The sequence below is a fragment of the Pomacea canaliculata genome, linkage group LG3 (genome assembly GCF_003073045.1).
Source record: "Pomacea canaliculata isolate SZHN2017 linkage group LG3, ASM307304v1, whole genome shotgun sequence".
Lineage (NCBI taxonomy): Eukaryota > Metazoa > Mollusca > Gastropoda > Architaenioglossa > Ampullariidae > Pomacea > Pomacea canaliculata.
In genome coordinates, this window is record NC_037592.1 from 11096957 (window position 1) to 11113461 (window position 16505).

The window sequence follows — 16505 nt, forward strand, 5'->3', positions numbered from 1 at the left end:
GAGCTCGAGCCCTCAAAACAGACCACTTCCCTCTCCTGATCGTCACCAAAGACCTGTAATCTCCATAGAAGTCCGTGGTCGTCAAGAGCTATCTCCTGGTGAGTTGCCGACATTATCTGACGCATTTGAGAGGAAAGAGCTTCCGACTCGGTTATTTTAATGTGTGTCATCACGGTGTTTACTGCAATGATAAGCCCTAAGAGCATTAACTTATGGACCGAATTAGCCTGCACACGGTGTTATCATTTGATGTAATTTACTTCTGCAATAGCGCAGATTAAACTGCAGTAAAAGAGTTCTAAGGTTACATCACGGCAAAGCAGCTGACCCAATATAATAGGTCCCATATGCAGACGAAGAACAGCGCGCCCGAGACGAGATCTGAACCCAGGACAGCCAACCCTCACTATGTTGGTGACAGGCGTTAGCCTCTGCCCTAAATCTTAAAATAGGAACGTAACACGATTTTTTCAGAAAGCATTTTTAGTCATCGTGGCACGACACACATTGGTCATGGCTGTGCGAAGTTAGCTGTTGTTTCCTGTGCGGAGTCATCCCCTGTGACATTTAGCTGAGGATGTCACACCCAAGATGCAGCAGTCAGCTGGCAACGACAGTACAGTTAGTTTTATCTTGCGCAGAACAAGTAGTGTGTGCGATCCAAGCACCTTGCCCAAACAAATCACACACATCGCAACCTCTTCCGCCATACACCTTACCCAACCCATGATGCGCATTGCTCGATAAACGATCTCTATGCGTAAACTTCACTTTTTTTTTTCTCTTAACCTACTATATAAGCTTTTGTGCACCCTAGGTCTGGTTACATACATCTTCATTCCTATGTGCATGGGCAGTTAACCACTCCACAAGTCCCTGCCGGTCCTGCTAATATCGACTTTCTCATCGTCGTTAGTCCTCTCTGGCCTTTATTCACTTTTACAAGTCGTCCCTGAGATAGACTTTACATTAGAGCCAGTCATGCGTTTCAACACTGTGCTGCAATTTCAAGCTTTGTGATCATCTGGATCTTCTCCTGACGCTTCAATCGAACGTGTTCGGTTATTGAACTATTCTGCTCCAGTCCAACGACTGTTGCTCTGTTTCATCAACATCTTGATCTATGAATGTCATCTGGCAGAAAAAGACCTGACATTCCTTTTAACTTTACAGAGACACAGGAATTTTGTCTATCTTGTGCTTTTGTTGTAAGGAGAACCTGGCTTTGGCTTGGATACCATGCTATAAAAGCTCACACCATTATTTTATTATTAACGACACTACCATCCTACCCTACCATTACTGACACTATGTCGCATATTTTATATCATCCCCTCCTCTATTCACCACCTTTACTCCGCCTCACATCACATTGTACAGAGAAGAGTCAGCTGCGAGTTATACACTGATTCATTTATCTTACACTTATAATTGCATGGTCTATTACTTATTCACAGTATAAAATGCATGATCATTTCATTCTAGTCTTCATAGCAAGACAAACCTAAAATAATCGACTTAAGGAACAGAAGTCAGCCTGGTCAAAGGATGCAAAAAGTGTCACAGGTTTAGCACAATGACCAACCGACAGCTTATGTATTACAGTTTCTGTCAAATTTTACATGTTACTCAGCTTGGATACCAGTAATTCTTAGAATCATCAGCTTTTGTCCATTCAGTACCTAAAAGTAGACCAGTTCCTTCCCCATTCCAATGCTGGCATATTAACCCTGAAGGATCACAGTAGGAACATTAGGCCTGTCCATCTTTTCTTAACACTGAAATAAGTCTGCAACACCTTTACAGTAATTTTCTTCAGCACGAGAGACTATCTTTTAAAAATACACATTTAAACAATGAATAATTTATCATAACTTCAATTTCAGTCATCACAATCACGGCTACATACATTTTTCTCCCATGCTGCGAAGCAAAACTCTACATTCCCAGCTCTAAAACAGCCAGGGGACTCTACATAGGATCACCATTCTTCCACATTCCTTTACAGGTGAAGGGTTCCACCCTGACCCCTTGACAAAGAATGCTGAGCAAACAAATTTAAGGCCTGATTTTGCAAAGAAAGAACTAATCAGTATGACGTAGATAAGCAGAAGAGGGCGAGCAGGAGGTACCATCTACAGTGATATTTTTTCAAATGGACTTCAACGCCGTCCTCTTCTACTCTGTTTCAGTAGCGGCGATCTGCTGGCTGCTGGCTCAGTCTCAGCCTCTGCCTCTTTCTGAGTCTGAAATGTTACATTCACAAGCATCAGAATCATCTACGTCATTATTAGATGAGCAATGTTACTACTATCACTAGCTGGAAAAAAAACCGGTTTGGAGATATTGTGAATCACACACATCTGAATGTAAAAAATAAGCTATAGAAAAAGGATTGTTGTTTCCTGTTATTTTTTAAGACATTGAATAAGTTACTGTTCTACTCTCAACTGATGTTGAACATGTTAAAGCTAAAATAAGTCAGGATGAGGTAGGGAGAAAAAAGCAAAGAGGAAAGATATGAGGCTGTTGTGGTGAGAACATGGATTATCTTCTGCAAAATTGTTTTGACTACCATCAAACAGTATAATAACTAAAGATCTTCCTGACTCCTTTTGAAAAAAAACAAACCAGAGGGGAACAACATGGAATAATAATGAAATCACTTAGGTGCCTAGAAAAAAAAATTTGACAAAATTGTTTTTCATTCTGTAAAATTAATCAGATCCCTGAAACCATTTCAATACAAATTCAACTGTTTTCAATACTGAATTATTCAGTGTCTATAAACTACCAACTGTTTCTACACAGATTAAATGGTAGAACAAATGCAAGTTTCCAATATTTACCTTTACTTTGACCTTCCATTTCTTTGGCTGAGGTTGTCTGAAATAAATCGTTAAGTAGTCTTAAGGGAATTTATGTCACTCATAATAATGACATTTTGCACATGCTACATCTGTGTAAAGCTGTCAGATTTAAACATATGAAAGAACACACCTTTCTTTAGTATCACACTAGACCCAGAGTATTTACTGCATAATTTTAATTTTGTGAGAATAGTGACTGACTATTCACTGAGAGTGTGTCTTTGATGATCTTATGAAGTGTCACAAGAATAATATACCACAAGAAAGAACTTACTTCACTTCAGGTGAGGACATAAAGACAACATTCACATCCTCATCACCATCTTGCATAGCTGAAAATAAAATGATTGCAAAGGCTGCAAAATTGTAGTCTGTAGTCTGCATGTAGTCTGCAAAATTTCAGAACTGCATGCACATACCTTGTTACAGTGTTTTCTGTATCACTTACGTTTGAAATGTAAATAACTGTACAGATCCCAATATTAGACAGTCTGTAAAACAGTGTACTGTACGATGCAATGACTTCTAATGAATCTTTGGAAATGATGTTCAGAGTTTGGCTTTATGCTGAAACATGAACTTACCATTGGATAGATTCTTTCCCAGTATTGGCGAGGGTGGCACCATGGGCAAAGTTGAATTGAACCCAGCAAAGGTCAAGTTACCGAGAGCAGCTGAAACAGTTTGTCAGCTGCTGTAAGATTTTATTGGGACAAGGATCAGATTGTTAAAAACCTGCATGCATACCTCTTGATGACAGGAAAGTGCATAACAGTTGTGTGACTATCACAAATGAGAAATTTTCATGAAGGCTGTCTTAAGTGTCTAGAGACTGTAGCTAATGTCATGACAATAAATGAGTGAGCTTTTGTTAATACTGTATTAGAACTGACTTCTCTTGTTTATTGAAATGAAGCAGAAAAATTTTTACAAATTCTTTTTTTTTTGTACAGTAAATTTAATGTAAAACACACAAATTCTAAATTTAAGTAATAAAAGTTCAAAAGCAACCAGCTGGAAAAAAAGCTGTTGTTGTATTTCATGATGACTCTTTATGACTCTTAGCTCTCATAATTCTTTATAAAATTTAAAAGTTTAATTTCTAAACCCTATTCTAAAACAGCAATTTTTCATGGTAGAACTTAAGTTGGAAAAATATATTAACATTGTATTTTATTTTTTGTTAGGGGCCGTCATTTTCATTTTGATGTTTGTGCTATTTTTTTAAGTGATAACAAACTTTTTAGAAATTTTATCATGTCAGCACAGGATTTTGGTCATTCATGGAAAAAAAAACCCCAAACAACAGCTAAAGTAAACACACCAGAGGGCGTACTAAAGGCACGTAAAGGTTTTCGTCCAGGCGTCTGGAGTAGTCCCTCAGCTTGACTTCCCTGCACAGAGATCAAATGGATATCACATAACAATAGGTCACTTAAAAAAAATTAACAATATCATCCTGAACCTGCATCCACAAGTCAATTCTGCACCCATTTTTATGCATAGGCAGCTGGTTTTTTTTTAAAGATGCTCTACAAAAAGTAGGAAGTATTTGACTAGAAAACTGTAAACAGGAAAACGAAAATATTTCTTTCATAAACAAACACATGAATGAATACTACATCAACAGGATGAAGGACATTTCAGGCAGAAGCTATAAACAATGGACAAAGGTTATGTAAGACCCAAATATATAACAGAAAAAGTAAATAAGAAGCCTTACTAGTAACGCTATATTTAATATTTAATTTTAACATTTAAATCAGTATTTCAGTTTTAAAAAGATTAGACTGAACACAATGTTGAGACTTGGCAACATCTCAATAAAATTAAAAAGTGTTTTTACATGCGATTTAATTTATTACCCATAAAAGAGTTTTAAAAAGTCTTCTGAATTTACATCTGCAACTGATTATATATCACTTTGTTCAGCAGATGTTCTGTTGTTGATCCGTAAGAAAAATTCCAGTTTTACACAACCTGCCTGTTAATAAACCCCTCAAAGGATATTCCTCCTACCTCACTGCTTTTTCTTGATGGTGAGCATCCGAGGTTCTCTACATTTGAGACACTTTCTGATGACTGACTTCTTTCTGACTGCCTGCTCCGTCTTAGGTTTTCCACTGTTCGTAAAGTGGCTTCTCGTATGGCTTGAATCATGTCTTTTGGTGTTCTAAAAATATTTTGAAAAGTAAATTTTAACCTTATATCTAATGATGATGATAAAAACTTTTTGTTTTTTAAACTTAAGATGCAGCTCTTAGGGTTAATGTATTTAGATTTTTGGGCAAAAATGTGCGTGTTCACTGCCTCTTGAGCTTGTCACTACACTCTTTGTTTACATTAAATTAAAAGTTATAACAATGATTGCTAGAAATGTAACTTGTAAGTTCCTGGTTCACAGCTGTCATGAACTTTAAAAAGTGAAGGTAAGGTGTTATTCTAAGGCTAGCTCTGTTAAGGCTTTGAAGTTCTGTTGAGACCAGGTGTCAAGTTTGGTAAGAATGATGAGACTTGACAACTGGTAACAACTGGGGGCCTTGGCAGCCAGCACAGAGTAGGGGGAAGAGCAAGCAGGCTTTAAAAAAAAAAACCAAAAAACAAAAAAAAACCAACAAAAACCAAATAAAAATGGTAAATTATGAGGGCGTGGGGGTGGAGGGTGGAGAGAAGACACAGAGGTGCTTCCTTGTATGTCACTGTGGATCTCTGCATCACCAAATGACATTTGTAAATTCATTCCAGTCTTTTTCAACCTATCAGTTTTTTTTCACTTTTATGTGTGCTTCTCTCACCACATGTTTTTCTATACATTAAAAATTTGTTTTCAATTTAACAAAACTATCTCAATGACTTTCAATCAGGCAAGAGGAACACAGCAGTGCTGTTGGCTAGAACTGCCTAGCAGGACAGAAACTAAAAAGATTATTTACGTGAACTGCTTCCACACCTGGATTTTTAAAACATTAAAGTGTAGTTATGTATCATTTGTATTGACAATAAACTGGCACATCTACTAGCATTGTCAGGGAAGAGTCAAAGGATTTGCTTTATGGTTTCCTACTTTTTTTTTGTGAAAAGATCATGTAACTCCAGCACCAAAACACACAAGGCCGTGCACACATACAGCTTATGAATCCTTTAATGCAAGCTCACATACTTTGGAGTGGCAGGCGGCATGGTGATGGCTGTAGATACCAACAATTTGTTAGCAGCACCAGGAGTGGTTGTTTTGGAAGCATTGGCACAAACTCTTGCTGGGGTTGCCACAGGTAAAGCAGCTGAAGTACTGGCCACAGCATGTGCCTGATGTGCAACATTCATTAAGATCACAGATCATTATACTGACATTGAAGGGACAGGATGTATGGATGGTGAAAAAAAAAGTGCAGAGAATAGAAATATGTGAACAAAAGGTCAAAATGCTCAATACATGAATACAGTTGACAGGAACTATTGCATATATTAAAACAAAGCATATTGACAAGTACTTAAAACATTTAAAGGACCAGTGGGGCGCATTTTTTCTAATGATTTGGGAGAGCTCAGGGCAAGATACTATTTTCCCCAAGTCTAGATTAGTTCTCTCCCCCTACCCAACTTCCAGGGATACATGCCTACAAACATCCCTATGCACAAAAGGGGTTACAACATGCCTGCATGTTTCTCTTCAAATGCAACACACTGGCCCCTGGAAACTGGACAGGTGGGTGAATTATGACATAACTCTTACCACCCAGGCAAATAAAACCCTGCAGAGAAACATTACACACAATTTTCCCACATCAGTCAGTTAAAATAACTAAACGTGGCTTATGAGTCCCCTACCCTCTTCCCCAGAGATTTAATCATTTGCAAAGTGAAGTACATCAAGAAAAGGATTTAATAAGCATATAAGTGGTGCAAAATACATGCAGCAATTTGGTTCATCTAAATGAGGTCCCATGTTGTGGCCCTATGCTTCTCAAAGAGTAACAAGGACTAAACTAAAAGAGGTCCCAGTACTATCTGTGCTATCAGTACTTCCAAGCAGTTAACATGTAGCCAACTGGTGGGGTTGTGGTAACACTCGAACAAACGCTGGCCTACCGGCCCTCTACAAACAGTATAGGTAGCTCCCATTATAACCACCATTCACTTTCACATACACTCATCAACTTAGCTCTGGAAGTTCTTGTTCCCTTACTCAAACTTCATACATTCATACATGTCATACAGTCAAGGATGTCATTAGACAAACATACAACCTGAATTCTTCAACCAAACATGAACTAACCTAGGCAAACAGAGAGGAAGACCACCACCCCAACCCCCTCTCCTGATTAGTGACTAAGTACACCATGGAGGGCAGGGAGGGGAGAAAGGTCCCTCTGCCCTAGACATTGTTCCACACCTCCACTGGCAGCTGCTGCAACCCCTGTGTGCCACTGTTCCCACTTGGCTCTCTCTGACCACTTAATACTGTCCGCCTTACATAATGCTCTCTAAAATCTTGTACACAAGGCCTTAATTACTCAAGGTTTCTGTGGCTGAAGACACATGGTCAATTTAGTCTACATTTTAATTGCGGGAGATTTTCCTGTGCAATCCAAAGTTACTTAATGACAGAAGTTAATAACACAGACACTAGGTTTGTAAATGGATAAGTTTACACTGTGAAGGTCTCAGGCAATGGAAGAGCTGTGATTATATGGTGATTAAGTGTATCTGTATACAAATTTGATATTACAATTTTGACCTCTTTCTGTGCATAGTAATGTAGGAATGTATCCCAAGAACAGAAGGGGTGTATTCACTCAGACTTAAGAAATAGTACCTTGTGGTAAGCTTTACCCGATCACTAGAAAAAACATTTTGCATTAGTTCTTTAACAGAGACTGAAAAAGAAAGACTACAATACCACTCCTGATGCTGAAGTATCAGAATCAGATTCTTCCTGTCTAACAGTCTCTGTCCCTTGCCTCACAAATTTCCGAAGATCGTACTCTACTTCACATGCCAATTGCTGGTCTGCTGCTAGGATATCTACCATAACAATCATGTAAATACAAAAGTATTTGAAAATGGAAAACATTCACAAGATGCATTCATTAGCTGGGAGAAATCTGCTAAATACTCTGAAAGCCTATTTCGTAACTTTAAATTGCCTGACAGTTGCTAAGTAGCAGTAATTTTTTTTTCTACTTGTTTTAAATCAAATAAGCCTCACAGTAAGCCACTTTATGAACAGCTATGTCATAGCCAACCTTACAAAACAAACATTTATAATCTTCCTGGACGTAGTTCAATGTTTTGATATCTGGCAAGGATGTGGTTGTGAGAATCTAATGGATCTTGTTGGAGAGACTCATGGTTCTCACTGTAAGATCCAGTTTCTTTTATCAGTCATGCTTTGCCCACATTACTGAATGTGTTGTCATGATGACATGCATTTACTTCAATGTGAAGACTACAGATTTATTTATCAGATGGATTACATAAAGTAGGTTGTTAAAAAATTTGGTGTTCTCGAAGTTTCAGATCTGAAAATCCTGGACTGCGTGTCTAACTGCATTGTCCCATCAAAATTATGTCCTTAAAAGAGAAGAAAAATGTATCTTGACCTTGCCAGTCTATCATGTGAAACACTAAAGCAAGATAACTAGCACATTACCTTTTATTTCATTCTTGTAGTCCTTCATGAGCTCTCTTAGAAAACTCATTAAGTCTTTCAACAATGGTGAACGGTCTTTTTCAAGCTGAAAAAGGAACACAGCATTAATGTCAGCAAACTTGTACTTCCACAGTTTAAGAACATGTCAGCGAACAAGTTTACAAATGCATGATAAATGTCATTGCCGCTTCATTTATTTAGCACACATAAATTGTTAACTCTTCCTATAAATCTTGCATCAGTAGATGTGAACGTCTTCATAGCTACAGTTCAAATGGGTCAATTTCTGCACATTAAGCATGTTAAAAGATTTATTTTGCATCAGAATTGATCATCCAAGAATTTTACTTTTCTTCCTTGACTTGTTTCACTTGCTAACAATGTGCTTGTGTCCACATGTATGTGTGTGAAAGAGCGAGTAGTTATGATTTGAACAATGAATGAATTTGTAAGACACATTTGATATCTACTGATAAGTCATCCAACTTCTTATAGGTAAGCACCTTAAGTCCACCTCTGTTGGAGGGATAAAGCACGCTGTAAATAAACATTTATTATTATTATAATACTTTAGATCAAAAGCAACATCTACATTCCTTGAAAAACTAAGTGATTTTAAAGTAATGTAAAACTGGGAAAAAATGACATTTAACTTGTCAAATGCTCTGCTAATGAAAGAAATTTGCTCTACCAGAAAACAAAATTTTCAAGAAATGGAAATGTTTTTACATAATGTCTTGTGTGGCACTCACCATATGTTTCAGTGACAGAACCACTGGGACAACATTTTCCATGACATTTTTTTTCACCACCTATTAAAAAAAAAAAACATGCTTGAATTACAAACTAAACAATTTTGAAACTACGGTTCTCTGTTGACATCTGCCCAGAAAAATGCAAGGAACATGTATATCTGTATTTACACACTTGTTGGGGATTGATGTAGGTTATTGTGTGCAATATATAGTCTTATCAACATTTCCATTTTTTACTAGTATATCATATAAAATACATTGCCAAGTTCATATTTGCATTTGTACTTTAATTTGTCCTTATGTGGTTGCAATATACCATAAATGACTTCATATACAACTGACCTGTGTAATGAGAGTCTTTTTGGCTGAAGCTATCACTGCATTGGCCATCTCTATTTCATCACTTGCATCCTCTACTGGCTTACTGCGTAGTGAATTCAGTTTGATCTCCTGTGTTGAAGAAAATGGAAATACTTTGAGAAAAAAAAAAACAACAACCCAGTTTTTAAGTCTGTTATGGGAAGGTTAATGGAAGTGCCAATAAACAAAATACAGTGTCATAAAAGTCTGAGAGTTTGAAAAAAAAAGGCCAATACATGTTGAATATGTAATTGAAATTTTTTTTTAAAAATTAAAACACTTTTTAAAAAAGGAAAAAACTGGTAAGCACCTTGCTGCTGAGAATGTCTAAGGCATCTTGCAGAAGATCATGACTCTCTTCATCCAGAGGTAAAATTCCATCCACAACTGCCCCAAGTACCTAGAAGTTAAATGACATTTTTAAAATCTTTTGTAACAACATTGTTGGCATTACCTAATCAAAACATCTACTTTATAACAATACCCCATTCAGCTTTTTCAGCTCATAAGACATTTGATACTCTTCGTTACTCTTTAATCTAGAGATCCCAGCAATGTTGTGTCTTTCGAACATCACCACCTTTAATCTTCAAGGTGTCTAATTATTGCCACTAAATGTAAAACATTCCAGCAGGCAGACACATGATTTAGAACTTAAAAGCAGCAGAAATATGAGAAGAAAAAAAACCACATCTCCACCGATTTTAACTGATGAACAATGCAACCTTTATTTGCTATAATCATAATTTACTTTGTCTGCACCAAACCCATCCAACAAAAAGGATTTTCTTTTTTACATGACACTTTTCTTCATTTCACCAGGAGGCCTGTCCTCAATATAAACTTTTGTGGTCTCCAGTAGTGATCTTCCATTGTAAGTACCAGTGCTGTATTCTTGTTTAAAGCTAGGATCAGTGCTTACTGATGTTTAACTAACATCTTGTCCCTTACCTCTTGTGATATTTTGGCAGTCAACTGGAAACGATGTTCATCCTCCATGTGCTCCAGCATAAAGTGATAGAGTTTCAGCCGATTGCTAGCATGATACCAATAAAGAACATTAAAATAGATTTATCCGCAAAAGCCTGTGCAGATTGCACTTATTGCAACAAGAAGACCTTATTGTTTTCAAAAACCTTAAGAAATGAGGGTATTTTATCTAGACTGGTGTCAATATCCAATCAGCATTTAGTGGTTTTTGAAGTGGCATGAGCAAACTGGAATCTCTGGTCATGTGTGTGTGTGTATGCGAGCACGCAGTTTAGTTGACAGCAGTGGAACAATTAATTCATTCCAATATGGGAGAGGTTACTATAAAAATTAACTTTTTTGTTATTAAGGGAACAAGAAAATAGACCATAATAGGTAAAAACATATACAGCCATTAGGTCCATATTTACCTCTGATTTTGTTTCCCTTTCAAGCTAAACAGCTCTCTTTCTCTGTCTGTCTGAGTATACTTGTTAAAGACTGAAAAAATATTAAATGCTCAATATTATACAATTATTACAATAGCTGAGAACACATTCCTGCAAATTACCCTCAAAATGTAAGCAAATGTCCAAACACTATAAGCTCATTTCTTTATGTAAATGACCAGACCTGCATGTTTGTTGTAGTCATTGAAGACAAAGATGCATTCCAGCAGATGCTGTGACATCAGCGTTGGATGACGCCTCAGTAAGTGGTGTCCAAGGCAAAACTCAGCTGTAAATGAGGACATACAGTTAAGTGCATCAAAACTATGCATAAAACCCATTCAAATATTTGCACATTTAAATTTACTCTGCTAAGAAAGCGAATCCCAAAAAGCAATCAAGGCCATCCAACACTCACAGGAAATTTTGACTAATTATTATTAAGGTCTGCATCCTTTTTTCTGCAAGTAATGGATTTTCATCTTTGATAAAGGTACTGCTTACCAAAGGCTTGAATATCTGGATGAGGATCTAGCAATGTGCAGATGAAGCGGAAAAAAAGGGTGCCTTTCCATTTAAGGTAGTCCTCCTACAAAACAGGTAAATCAAAATGATAATCTAAAATGTGTTTCAGATATGTTCACAAAAGCAATTGGGAAGAACAGTGCTTTTTACAAATTTCTTTGCAGTACCCTTCAGCACTCAAAATATTTCAGTCATTTTTGTATGGCAGAGAGGGCTGCTGTTGAGAGACCTAACTGACAGGTATTTTTATACTCATAAATCATGTCTTTACATGAACAGATGTATCAGCAATTTTACATTTCCTTACCTGAAGAAGCCCTGTGATAAGTTCAATTGTTTGTCTGCGGACAAGTGGAGCTGGATCCCTTAGACAACTTGCCATGCTGGCCACATAGGGGTCAACTAATGTTGTGTACCTGAAGTCAAAGTGCAAAGCTGTAAATAACTGTAATGTAGCTTTCACCAAAATACTTAAGTATCATGTAATGCACGTGTAGTTTCCTTTAATCACAGAACAGATACTAAAGTAATGTACCTGTAATCACAGATACTGAAGTAATGTTGCTGTAATCATAATACAAATGCTAATGAAAGTGAAATCAAGCCACAAAGCATTAATGTCTCTAATCACAGAGAGATTGAGAAGTCAAGATATAAATATTCCTTCTGTTATAAAAATGAACAACAAAAATAACAACAAAAATGAGGAAAATACTACCTAACACAAAGGTCTCTTAAAATAATGACAATGTTGTTTCGGATGTTGTCACTGGAAGACAGCTCTAGCTCTCGTGCCATGGCAGGAACACATTTCTTGGCCACGGTATTGTCTTGCAGACATAATCTGCCTAAACATGCAGATCAAAGAAAGAAATCTATTGTAAATGTAATTATGATTCTTAATACTGTCTTCTTTGCATTAAATCAATAGATGATAATAATGATGAAGGCAATTCTTGCTGGTAAAACAAATGGAAGAAAATGCTAGGTGGTTAAATGAAGTATCTCACCAAGTGTTAAGAAGGCTACGGCACGGACACGATCTGACATTCTTGAACCTCGAAACTGAGAAAGGGCTTGTGTGCTTTGTGTTCCTGGGTTAACCTGTGAGCCCCGACTTGCTTCTGATGGATGTGTGGCCTGTGAACCTCGAGACACTTGTGAGCTTGCAGACGATACATCATCAGAACCAGTATCTGTAGGTTGTATTGAAAGTGCAGAAAGTGGATTACTATATTTTAAATTATAACTAAAATGGAAGATGGAAATTGAAATTACCAATCAGCAAGAAATCAAAGAAACCAGAAACTGCTTGTATTCTGAGATTACCTAATGCTGCTAAGTTTGGTGTGGCAATGAAGGACTGAACCAATATAGGGATGCGAGGAGATGTGATTGCAGGACACAGCTGTGCAACCACTCCTAGTGTGTACAGATGACAGGTAAGAAGGTCTTCATCTAACTGCTTGTCACCTGTAGAAAAATTCATCATGTGAAATGAGCATGACACAAATAGCACACATATCCTATCCCCATCATTGTTGCTCTGCTGCTGGAATAATGAGGATATCAAAGACTGACAGCAGCTAATAATGTTAATTTCAGAAATTTGACTTTATTTTGCACGCCATGGTCCTGACAGTGTAAAAGATGTTGAGATGGTGGCAGTTGATCCCAAAAATACTTGACACAATATATGAAACAATTGGCTTTAGTCTTCTTTGAAATTTCACATGTATGTGAGAGAAGGTATAGGTGTGCATGTGTGTTAAATGTCTTGTATGGGTATGTCTGGCAATTATGTTGTGTTATACTCATACTATATTTGTTATGCTCATATTATGTTTGTAAATGTGGTTGAGCTTGTGAACAAAAGAAACATTTCTGTCTTTGACTTCCTTGGACAGACAATAAAATTTGATTTGATTTACCATTGCTGTCTTCCTCCACCACAGTGCCAGAGAGATATTGATGGCATGCCACCAGCAGGTCCTGTCCCCATTCTTGACATCGATGCACGTCATTGTGTGCTTGTGCAAGGCTAAGCTGAACAAACGAATTCAGAAGCTGTCTTAAAAAATTAAGTACATTTTAAAAATAGACTGCTTCAGGTCTACTGTTTGCCCTACGTTACAACTTTCTGCAGAAATAAAAGTACATCTCTAAAGACTGCTCATTCACTGCTGTCTATTTTGTTTATCAGTTCCCATCAGTGTCTCATAATTTATTGCAGGTCACATGTTTATCTCAGTCAATATAGGCATATCAACACAACTGAGCTGCAACTATAAAGACATTTGCATTTGTGGGTGCAAACTGCATAGGACGAGTTATAAGAAAAATAAGAATCTTTTGACTTACTGTTCTCTATTGCAGCTTTTTTTGCAGAAATCACATTTAAAAAATACATATAGTGTATTTTATGAACCTCTTTATCTACCATGGTACATGTGTATTGATCGATTGCTGTGAAGTTAGTTCTCCTATAAGACTTCGATCAAACCCAACAATTGTAGAATTAGTAAGCATGACTAAATGAATGCAAATATGACAAAGGAAAGGTCTGTATATAGTCTGAAAAGCTTTATTTTTCAAACTTCAAATATGACTTTATACATGTTTGACATCCTGGTTCATGGAATGAAAGCAAACCAGTTGATTTCCCTACTAATACCCCTCTCAGTTACCACCTGATTTTGATATATTTTAGCAAGCCTTAATAGGGAGGTTTTATACAAAACATACTACGATCCTAGTGGTGTAAAACCAGGTAAGCAAACTATTTCATATTTTTTCCCCATGCAGGTAATTTTAATTTAGCACTTAACTTAATTTTTGCTCTTACATGGCTAACTCATCACACACTGTAAAATGAATTCAATGGGCATTAAAATCCACATAAAATATCCTCTCCCTACCTACCTGGTGAACCGCTGATGCAAAGGAGTAGATAAGAACTGGCTGTAAATAAAATTTGAGGAGATGTGTTTTTAAGTCACCTGTAAAGACAAACAGTCTCAATCAATTATTGTCATTCATATCAAATATAATGAAATTTTTTTATTCCTTCCACTTTTCATGCACCCTCACTTAATAAATGTGTGCTCTTTTGTGCAGCACAGTTGCAAACAGGCTCTTTCTTATCCTGACAAAATGATCTAAAGATGTATGATCAATAATGCTAGTTTCACAGGAGATATGTTTAGTGAAGCTAGTTTCACATGAGATGTGTTTAGTGAAAGTTTCACACAAGGTGGAGGGAAAAGAAAGAGTGGAGAAATGCAAAAAAATAAGAGAAAGAGAAAGATGTGAAAGAATTTTAAAAAAAAATGTGGATTTCTTCATGTCTTAAACATATATTTAATAACAGAATCAATATCAGTATTAATATTTTGTCAAAAATATGCCTGCTAGATGTAGCCTCCTCAACAAAATTAACTGCTTGATATGGATAGATCAAGCCAAAATTTAACACTATCATAATAAGCTCACAAAGACTGACAGAAATTACCAGCAAGTTCACTTCTGTCATTTTGAGGAATGAGGCTGGCACAGTGAGTGATAACCTTGGCAACATTTTCCCACACTTCACCACCCATGTCACCTGCAACAATAGTAAAGCAGGCTCTCCAGCTGGCTTCTGACAATATTTTCAAATGAATGATAAATTCTAAATATGCAGCTTGAACAGGATTTAAACAGATGGTAAAAAAGGTATGAACAATATTTGTAAAATAAAACCATAAAAAACATGAAATCTTATGGAGGTCAATGCTTTAAAAAAAAAAACTTTTTCTGCTGACATTGCACTTCTATTAAAATTTGTATTTGGTCATTGACGTATTTTATCTGAAGCTCAAAGGCAAAAGCTCACCTGTAATAGAATGATGGTTATCCTTCCAGTACTGAACAACTAGTTTGATATCCACTCTGGACTTTGTCAAAGCTATGTCAGCCAGCAAACTCCAAGCAGCCTGCTCAGAGAATGAAAGTTAACTTGAAGATGCAAGAATTCAAAGAGAATACACCTCTATGTAATTATATGCCTAAATATTAAACTCTTTGATTATTTATCACAAGACACCAGTAACTGCTTGGATCATTAAAGTTGCTCATCTTCAAAATATTTTAATGTTATGTAACTTTCCAAACATGGGATGCAGATCAATAATACAATGTGATTAAAAAAAGACATGATTCAAGCAACACAATATTTGTTAAAGCAGTTACCACATGACCAGTCTGACAACCTGCATGTTCTCTGACCTGATTATTCTTTGTGTTAACATGGGTTTGTGCAGAAGTGATTAAAGAGCTCTTCAACTTCTTCTGTTGCTCCAAAAGACGACAAGCTTTTCGGAAATACCTCCTTCACAAAACAATAACCATTTTGGAAATTTAGATGCAAGACTGGCATTCAGACAAATTCAAATGGCTAAATTAACAGTCATTAGCCAATTGATTTTTACAAATGAAGAAATTCAGCCCACCCAAACTGAATGAAAGTAAGTTCTCCCTCATCATAGTTAACAGCAGCAAATTCAGACTTTAAAAATACAGACAAGAGATACAACTTACCTCAAATCTGAGTTCTCATTCTTGCCAATCAAAGCCAGAAGATCCCAAGCTGTGAAATGACTTTTTTCTTTCGTTCTGTTTTTTTTTTCAAAAAGAGCAAAAGTTATTACCTTTATTATTCAAGATAGTGTACCTCAGTTGCAATCTCTCATAATCACTTACTTTTAGGCAGACTAACTTGAATAGCCTCTAATGCTCAAACTTAGCCTCTAACTTTTGCAGGTAACTTCAAGCAAGATAATGTTGTAGATTGTAACTAGTTTAACTCTTTTAGTGACTTCAGTAAAGACAAAAAGCACAGCAGGTCTGTGAATCCTAAGGATGATACAGGTGATAGAGGAGTTTT

General features: G+C 36.6%; 1 protein-coding gene and 1 long non-coding RNA gene across 3 annotated transcripts in view; one reads left to right on the forward strand and one right to left on the reverse strand.

Annotated features, from left to right (window-relative positions):
• On the forward strand, positions 1–11662 carry LOC112560701. Of its 2 annotated transcripts, none has more exons than XR_003098571.1 (3): positions 1–98; positions 11258–11318; positions 11550–11662. It is a non-coding gene; the product is annotated as an uncharacterized LOC112560701 (long non-coding RNA). The 2 variants fall into 2 exon arrangements; XR_003098572.1 differs by lacking the exon at positions 1–98 and adding an exon at positions 10472–10512.
• Positions 93–16505, reverse strand: part of LOC112560696 (condensin-2 complex subunit D3-like) — a 27863-nt gene continuing 11450 nt past the window's right edge. Inside the window, exons 21-46 of the mRNA XM_025232712.1 lie at positions 16160–16234; positions 15848–15950; positions 15456–15555; positions 15093–15185; positions 14504–14580; positions 13513–13627; positions 12911–13054; positions 12592–12777; positions 12300–12429; positions 11889–11997; positions 11561–11645; positions 11241–11345; positions 11039–11108; positions 10590–10674; positions 9949–10038; positions 9621–9728; positions 9276–9335; positions 8524–8608; positions 7771–7895; positions 6031–6176; positions 4890–5043; positions 4195–4264; positions 3455–3544; positions 3145–3202; positions 2850–2886; positions 93–2246 (exon numbers count right to left, since the gene is read on the reverse strand). Of these exons, the coding sequence (XP_025088497.1) occupies positions 2163–2246; positions 2850–2886; positions 3145–3202; positions 3455–3544; positions 4195–4264; positions 4890–5043; positions 6031–6176; positions 7771–7895; positions 8524–8608; positions 9276–9335; positions 9621–9728; positions 9949–10038; positions 10590–10674; positions 11039–11108; positions 11241–11345; positions 11561–11645; positions 11889–11997; positions 12300–12429; positions 12592–12777; positions 12911–13054; positions 13513–13627; positions 14504–14580; positions 15093–15185; positions 15456–15555; positions 15848–15950; positions 16160–16234 (2584 nt within the window). The 3' untranslated portion in view covers positions 93–2162. The remainder of the gene's footprint in view (positions 2247–2849; positions 2887–3144; positions 3203–3454; positions 3545–4194; positions 4265–4889; positions 5044–6030; positions 6177–7770; positions 7896–8523; positions 8609–9275; positions 9336–9620; positions 9729–9948; positions 10039–10589; positions 10675–11038; positions 11109–11240; positions 11346–11560; positions 11646–11888; positions 11998–12299; positions 12430–12591; positions 12778–12910; positions 13055–13512; positions 13628–14503; positions 14581–15092; positions 15186–15455; positions 15556–15847; positions 15951–16159; positions 16235–16505) is intronic.